General features: G+C 70.0%; 2 protein-coding genes across 2 annotated transcripts in view; one reads left to right on the top strand and one right to left on the bottom strand.

Annotated features, from left to right (window-relative positions):
- EMIHUDRAFT_447372 (hypothetical protein) overlaps positions 1 to 1,092 on the bottom strand; it is a gene marked incomplete at both ends in the record, with an annotated part of 2,276 nt that extends 1,184 nt beyond the window's left edge. Inside the window, 3 exons of the mRNA XM_005793858.1 lie at positions 263 to 589; positions 668 to 961; positions 1,030 to 1,092. Coding sequence (XP_005793915.1) covers positions 263 to 589; positions 668 to 961; positions 1,030 to 1,092 — 684 coding nt within the window. The remainder of the gene's footprint in view (positions 1 to 262; positions 590 to 667; positions 962 to 1,029) is intronic.
- A 3,161-nt stretch (positions 1,093 to 4,253) lies between these two features.
- Positions 4,254 to 5,798, top strand: EMIHUDRAFT_193776 (hypothetical protein; the record flags this gene model as incomplete). Its single annotated transcript, XM_005793857.1, has 4 exons — positions 4,254 to 4,711; positions 4,923 to 4,992; positions 5,277 to 5,372; positions 5,487 to 5,798. The coding sequence occupies 4 exons, from the start codon at positions 4,254 to 4,256 to the stop codon at positions 5,796 to 5,798; spliced, it is 936 nt and encodes a 311-aa protein (XP_005793914.1).
- Between the last annotated feature and the right edge of the window lie 2,258 nt (positions 5,799 to 8,056).

Genomic DNA, 8,056 nt, shown 5'->3' with positions numbered 1-8,056 from the left:
CGCTCGAGTCCGGGTGTTGCGTCTGGGAGGACGGGCTGCAGGGCTGGCCGAGGCTCCTTGGCGGCGAGGGACGACGCCAGATCTCCCCCACATCTCGGGTCATCTCGCCAGATCTCCCCCACATCTCGGGTCATCTCGCCAGATCTCCCCCACATCTCGGGTCATCTCGCCAGATCTCCCCCACATCTCGGGTCATCTCGCCAGATCTCCCCCACATCTCGGGTCATCTCGCCAGATCTCCCCCACATCTCGGGTCATCTCGCGCCTCGGCGGCGAGAGACGACGCCTCGGATGCCCTCTGCCGAGCCGCCTCCGCAGCGGCAGCCTCCTTCGCCTCCGCCTCCGCCGCCTTCTTCGCCGCCGCCTCCGACGTCGCACGCTGCTTTGCGGCGGCAGCCTCCTCCGCCGCCCGCGCTTTTGCCTCCGCCGCCGCCGCCTTGTCGGCCGCCGCCTGCTGTGCCGCAGCCTCCTTCGCCGCCTTGGCATCGGCCGCGGCAGCCTCCTTCGCTTCCGCCTCCGCCGCCTTCTTCGCTGCCGCCTCCTCCGTCGCCCGCTGCTTTGCGGCGGCAGCCTCCTCCGCCGCCCGCGCCTGTGGAGAGAGAGGAGCGGAGGTCAGGGCGAGGGGCGACATGGCAACTCACCTCTCTCCTCTTGAGCAGCCCCGCGCCTTTGCCTCCGCCGCCGCCGCCTTGTCGGCCGCCGCCTTCTGTGCGGCCGCCACCTTGGACTGCTCCAACTTGCTCTTGACTGCCGCCTGCTCCTCCGCCTCCGCCGCCTTCTTCGCCGCCGCCTCCGAAGCGGCACGCTGCTTTGCAGCGGCCGCCTCCTCCGTCGCCCGCTGCTTTGCGGCGGCAGCCTCCTCCGCCGCTTGCGCCTTGGCTGCCGCCGCCGCCTTGGCGTCCGCCGCCTTCTTCTGCGCCGCCGCCTCCTTGGCTGCCTTGGCCTCCTCGGCCGCCCGCGCCTGCGCAATCAGACAGAGCGAACGTCGTTGGATGTGTCTATCCTCTCTCTCCCCTCTTCTGCCCGCGCCTTGGCTTCCGCCGCCGCCGCCTTGTCGGCCGCCGCCTGCTGTGCCGCAGCCTCCTTGGCTGCCTTGGCCTCCTCGGGCGTCGCCGACTGCGCCGCAGCGAGCTTTGCACGCGCCTGAACGCAACAGCGCGTGTATCCGTCACGAGTACTACGAAGGAGTTCATGGAGCAGGAGCGGTGAGCTCGTCACGCGCCTCCTCCGTCGCACGCTGCTTTGCGGCGGCAGCCTCCTCCGCCGCCCGCGCCTTTGCCTCCGCCGCCGCCGCCTTGTCGGCCGCCGCCTGCTGCGCGGCGGCCTCCTTCGCCGCCTTGGCATCCGCCGCCGCCCGGGCTTTCGCCTCCGCCTCCGCCGCCTTCTTCTGTGCCGCCGCCTCTGCAGCCTGCTGCTTGGCGGAGGCAGCCTCCTCCGCCGCCCGCGCCTGTGGAGAGAGAGGAGCGGAGGTCAGGGCGAGGGGCGACATGGCAGCTCACCTCTCTCCTCTTGAGCAGCCCCGCGCCTTGGCTTCCGCCGCCGCCGCCTTGTCCGCCGCCGCCTTCTGCGCCGCCGCCTCCTTGGCTGCCTTGGCCTCCTCGGCCGCCCGCGCCTGTGCAGTCAGACAGAGCGAACGTCGTTTGCATGTGTCTGTCCTCTCTCTCTCCTCTTCTGCCCGCGCCTTGGCTTCCGCCGCCGCCGCCTTGTCGGCCGCCGCCTGCTGTGCGGCAGCCTCCTTCGCCGCCTTGGCATCGGCAGCGGCAGCCTCCTTCGCCTCCGCATCCGCCTTCTTCTTCGTTGCCGCCTCCTCCGTCGCACGCTGCTTTGCGGCGGCAGCCTCCTCCGCCGCCCGCGCCTTTGCCTCCGCCGCCGCCGCCTTGTCGGCTGCCGCCTGCTGTGCGGCGGCCTCCTTGGCTGCCTTGGCATCCGCCGCCGCCCGGGCTTTCGCCTCCGCCTCCGCCGCCTTCTTCTGTGCCGCCGCCTCTGCAGCCTGCTGCTTGGCGGAGGAAGCCTCCTCCGCCGCCCGCGCCTTGGCCGCGACCTGCTGCGCGGCGCGCTCCTTCTCCGCCTGCGCCGCAGCGGCCGCCTGCCCCGCAGCCTTTTCCGCCTCAATCGCCTTCTTCTCCGCCGGCGACACATCGGGAGCCGCCGCCTCGTCGTCGAGAATGTCGGCCGCCACGTTCGAGCCCTGCGCCGCCATCTTTTCGAGCGCCTTCTGGGCCTTGGCACGCCGCGCTGCGCGGGCCGCCTCCTCCTTCTGGTACGCCTTGAACTCCTTGAGGCACTCGCCGGTGCACCCGGGAGGCGGTGCCTCTGCCACCTCGGCCAGCGCCACAGTCGGCAACGCCGAGGCCTGGCGGGCCTCCAAGGTGGTGCCGAGAGAAGGGCGCGCGGTAGCCGAGAGCGCGCCGTTGTGCAGCGGGGCGGTGGCAAGCAGGCCGGCGAGGAGGCCGGAGACGAGGCCGTCGGGCTTGAGCAATCTCATCGTGTCAGCAGAGGAGAGATGGGCACCTCAGCGGGGAGAAGAAACCGCGCGACCGGCGCGCGCCCACTTTCTCTACGCGTGCCGTCCTCCCATCCCTCCCTTGGGTTGTCCGTTTTCTTTCTTTCTTTGCCAGAGCCGAGGGGGCGCGCGACCGAGCCGCGCGGCGCGGCGCTAATTTTATGGCACTGTGACCCATACCCTGCCGCAGCCACGCCACGCGGCTGGCTTCAACATGCTCCGTTGGTCCGATCTAGGGCCCCAAACTCCCTTGCCGTCCACGCCTCTACCTCCTTGGGCAGCAGCTGGTCCGACAGGTCCTCCCCGTGGCCTAGGCAGCCGTCGTCGCCCTGGCCCCAGGCGAAGACGGCGCCGCCGGCGGTGAGGGCGATGCTGTGCACATCTCCCGCCGACACAGCGACGACGCGCTGCCTAGCGAAGGCCTCGACCTTCTTGGGCAGTAGCTGGCGCTGCTCGTCGCCGTGGCCCAACCGGCCATAGGCTCCAGAGCCCCAGCTCCAGACGGCGCCGTCGGCGGCGAGGGTGAGGCTGTGGTACAGCCCAGCCGACACAGCAACGACGCGCCGACCAGCCAAGGCCTCCATCTTCTTTGGCAGCAGCTGGATCTGCGCGTCACCGTGGCCCAACCGGCTTTCGCTTCCCGAGCCCCAGCTCCAGACGGCGCCGCCGGCGGTGAGGGCGAGGCTGTGGCTATATCCAGCCGATACAACGACGACGCGCCGCCCAGCGAAGGCCTCCATCTTCTTTGGCAGCAGCTGGTCCTGCTCGTCGCCGTGGCCCAACCGGCCATGGCCTCCATTGCCCCAGCTCCAGACGCTGCCGTCGGCGGTGAGGGCGAAGCTGTGGAAGCCTCCCGCCGAGACAGCGACGACGCGCTGACCAGCCAAGGCCTCGACCTTCTTCGGCAGCAGCTGGCTCTGCTCGTCGCCGTGGCCCAACCGCCCTCCTCCCCCGTGGCCCCAGCTCCAGACACTGCCGTTAGCGGCGAGGGCGAGGCTGTGGCTGCCTCCCGCCGAGACAGCGACGACGGGCTCACCAAAGGCCTCGACCTTCTTTGGCTGCCACTGGTGCTGCTCGTCGCCGTGGCCCAGCTTGCCATCGTAGCCATCGCCCCAGCTCCAGACAGCCCCGTTGGCGGTGAGGGCGAGGCTGTGCCCATCTCCAGCCGCCACGCTCACGGCGCGCTCTCCCAGCGGGGAGGACAGGCGGGTCGGCGTGTTGAGCTGCGTCACGCCCTCGCCGTGACCGAGCAGCCCTGAATTGCCTGCCTCACTGCCGCACGACGAGAGCCGCCCCTCGCCGTCGATGAAAACGCTGTGGAGTTCGCCTGCCGCCGCCCTCGCCAGCGGGTTGGACTCGCACAGCAGCGCAGAAAAGCACAGCCACCGCACGGCGCAGCCCTCGCTCTCCGGCTGCGCCGGCAGCGCGTAGCCGCGCTCTTGCGCCCACAAGCGGATGCCCTCCACCGCAAGCGAGGCGTGGAAGAGCAGCGAGACGGCCGCGACGCGAGCGATGTCGACGGGGCCGTCGCAGCGAGAGACGACGCGCACGAGGAGGTCCGTGGGGAGGTCGAGGAGGCGGATGGGCGGCGGCGTGCTTGGCGGGAGAGCGGCGGTGGAGGAGGCGGCGAGGCGGCGCGAGATCGGGGTGGACTTACTCCAGAGATGGCCTGATTTCTTCGCAGGGCCTTTTGTTGGGATTTTGAATTCTTCCGCGGCGCTTCCCGCCCGAAGTGCCGCCCTCGACGCGGATGGTAACCGCGGCGCGCCCTCCGCGCATCGCCCTCAGCGGCGAGGTGCCCTCGGCGGCCAAGGCGGCGCAGCGCGCCCTCCGCTGCCGCACGGTTGGGCCGCGCGAGGCGGATATCCTCGTCGTCGGGCAACCGGTCCGGCGCACGCTCAAGCTGCTGCACGCGCTCTCGCGGGGCGCCTGGGTCGTCGAGGCTTCCTGGCTGATCGAGAGTGCTGCGGCTGGCCGACCGCTCGACCCAGCCCCGTTTGAGTGCGGCATCCCCGGCTGCCGCTCGGCGCGCCTCCGCCGGGCAGAGGGCGAACCTCCGGTGCTGTGCGGGCTTCGGGTGGAGGTGGCAGAGGGCACGCGTGTGCCGACAGCGGAGCTCCTCGCCATCCTCACCGCAGCCGGCGCGGTGGTCGAACGCAACGACGACAGCGCTGAGCCGGTCGCCGCCTGGGAGGCGGTTGGTGATGGGTGGCGGCGCCTCATGGGTGCATCGGAGGCGGCGCTGCTCGACGCCATCGCCTCTGGGGAGCGGCTCTGCCCACCGCCGCCCCAAGCACCGCCGCCGCAAGCGCCGCCGCCGCAAGCGCCGCCGCTGCGAGCGCCGCCGCCGCGAGCGCCGCCGCCGCAAGCGCCGCCGCCGCCGCGACAGTGTCGAAGGCCCGATGGCGTGCGCCGCAAGAGACGAGGTCCTCCGGCGGGTGGAGAGGCCGGGCCAGAAGACGCGGCCGGAGGGGGAGGGGCGGCCATGGGTGCGCCGGCCGAGGCGTCGGGCGAGAACGTCGCGCCCAATGCAGAGCCGGCCCCCGCCCGTGCGGCGGCGCAGGGCGGAGGCGGAGAGGCGAGAGGCGGCGGCGAGGTGGCCGGAGGCGGAGAGAGAGGCGGCGGCGAGGTGGCTGGAGGCGGAGAGAGAGGCGGCGGCGAGGTGGCTGGAGGCGCCGGAGTGCGCCGGCCTCGCCGTGAGTCGGCGGCGGCCTCGCGGTGCGGCGGTGGCGGTGCGGCGGCGGCGGCGCTGCCCGCGTGTCTGTTGCCGGAGGGCTGCACGGCGGCGGTGCTCGGCGGAGGGGATGGCGAGTACTTTCTGCTCGAGGAGGCGCTGGAGCTCTACCGCGCGCGGCTGCCGCACTGCAGCGTCGACTACGCCGCCGCCGCCGCCGGCTCGAGCAGCGGCCGCCGCCGGCGCGGCGCGCGGACCGACTTTTTGGGCGACGTGCGCGACGCGGGCACGAGCTGCGTGCTGTGGCAGGGCGACCGGCTCGTGGCGGCGTGCACGTTCCGCGAGCACCGCGCGGCCGGCTTTGCGGAGCTGCTGCTCCTCGCCGTCGCGCGGGGCCGCGGGCGCAGCGGGCTGGGGAGCGGGCTGCTGCGCGGCCTCGAGGGCTGGCTGGCCGCTCGCGGTGTGCGCTGCGTCGCCGCGTGCGCCGGACTGGACTGCGGCGGCTTCTGGAGCCGGTGCGGGTACGACGCGGAGCAGCCACTCGAGCCTCGGCTGTGGGCCCTGCTGCTCGACCCGTTTGGGAACTCGCGCATCATGGCCAAGGAGTTGCCCGGGGGGTGACACGAGCGGTGTGGTGCGTGAAGGAGCGTGAGGGTCGGAGAGGGCGGCAGGCAGCGAAATAGTCGCTATGCGAATCACAACCTGCATGTGCGTGCGGCGTGACAGCAAGCGTGACTTGTTTCCGCGATGGGTGCCGTGAACTTTGTGTGCCGCGTCCTGTGGCCGCCCCGAGTTCATTTTAACAAACTCTAACAGCGGACCGACACCAGACCAAAATGCAAAAACAGCAAGCCAAACACACACACAGACACACACCGCGTGTACGAACTACGATCCGTTGCCCGTGGGAAACCGAAGCCCTTCCGCCTTCGTAGGTCTGCCATGTCTGTATACGTGCGCGCAGCGCAAGACGTGCGAATGGGCGTCGCACACGCAAGGCGAATTCCCCTCCGGCCCGGTGTAGAGCGGCATGGGCGGGCAGACGCCGATCGTCTCCGACTGGTTTGTGCAAGCATGACTCGCGACCAGCAGCTCGGGCATGCGAAATGGGCCTCGCATGAGCTGGACGGTGTCGATGCCGTGCCGCAGCGCAGTGAGCGCCCACATGCTGTCATCGCGCTGTGGGCCCAGCTTGCCGAAGGCGATGTGCGCCTCTTCCCGGCGCTGGAACACCCACGTGCGCCCCACGTCGATGAAGACGCCCGTACCTCGCGAGTACGGCGCAAGCAGCGGGTAGAACCTGCGGCCACCCAAACAGTGGGGCGTGTGAGGTGAGGGCGTCACAGACATGTGCGTTGCCGCGAGGAGGGGAGACGGACCAGCACCCGTAGCCCACGCCCTCGCGCTTGTGAGGGATGCGGTACACTTCGAGCCTTGTGTAGTTCGGGGCGGGCGTCGGGTTGAAGGGGCTCCTCCACACGAGAAAGCCGTCGTCGACCGCCATCCGACCACGGCTGACTATGAGCGGTTCGAACTTGACGTAAGCGTTGCCGCTCAAAGTCTGGACCCCGCCGGAATACGGATAGTGGAGGACGAGCTCACCACCCGTCCGAGGCGGCCGCGCCGGTTGCCGGGGACATGACAACCCCATGCGAAGGTGCTCCGCGTCGGCGCGGCTGAGACGAAGCGCCCCGAATTGGCCGTTGCATTTATGGAAGCAGCCAGCTCCATACGTGCTGCGCATCACGTGGTGCGTCCGCCAGGAAGTGCCCTCCACAACCTGGAAGAGGTCTATCACGCTGGCACGTGTGCAAAGCGGCGAGCAAAGCGGCGAGCCGCGGCCGGTTGTCGCCCTTTGAGTCCGATTGCAGTCGTATCGAGCCCAGGCAGCGGAGCACGAGCTGCCATTGCCACAGTCAGTAGACTCCACCATCTTAGACGAGAAGATTGCGTGGCGCCGGACCCACCGTTCGTGGGTCTGCCGCGCAACCTCGGCCCGGCGCTTGAGCAGCGCGGCGAGAGACTCTGCGTTTGCCACGGTCTCCGTCTTTGCGGGCGGTGTGCGATCGGCTCGTCGGCTGCGCAGGTGCGGCGCACGTGGCCAGCTGGCCGTGGAGCGGCCGGCGCAGCTACAGTTGTAGCTCGATGCACCTGGAGGGTAGCCGCACCAGATGCTGGTCTCGTCCTTGCCGCTGCAGCCGCGCAGCAGGAACCGGCCTCGGCATCCGCGAACCCACACGGACGGCGAGCGCTCGGCGGCAGCGGCATTTGTACAGCCGAAGCTCCGCCCGAGGATGCACGGCGCGTAGCTTGACTGCTCAGCTATGCTGATGCTGCAGAGCCCCGACCCATTGCCCGCGCCCGCCGCAAGTTTCCCCATTACAGCACCCGTGAAGACAAGGTCGCGATACACAACTGGGTTTGCGAGAGAGGCGCCGTGTCAGGGAGAATTCGTACCACAGGAGCTGGATGGCGATTACCGCTTTGCGCGGGAGCAGGATTGCGATTTACGTTTGTTTGATTTTGAGGCTTTCGGAGGCTTTGGAAAGGAGGTTCGCAGCACCCTGAGGGAGGCGGCGAACCAGCTGAGCAACAAACTTTCGCACGCTCAGCACCTGGACGAGGTCACATGGACCACCAAGAACTGGCACGGGCTGCAGATGCAGCGCTTGTCTGTCGTCCTCCACACCGCCGTGGCGTGGCAGACGGTGAACGAGCTAGCGTGCGGGGAGATTGTGCACGGTGCGGAATGCATTGCCGTTCTTAACGGAGTCGCTTAGGCGGCTCCGGTGGTGAGCCGGTGTGTGTGCCAGTCCGCGCCAGTCCGCGCCCTTGTCGTGCCAGTGTGCGGTGAGAGAGCTTCTTTGTTAGTGCCAGTG

The sequence above is a fragment of the Emiliania huxleyi genome (genome assembly GCF_000372725.1).
Source record: "Emiliania huxleyi CCMP1516 unplaced genomic scaffold EMIHUscaffold_1, whole genome shotgun sequence".
Lineage (NCBI taxonomy): Eukaryota > Haptophyta > Isochrysidales > Noelaerhabdaceae > Emiliania > Emiliania huxleyi.
The sequence above is the reverse complement of the archived record's forward strand: the minus strand, read 5'-3'. Positions and strand labels throughout refer to the sequence as shown.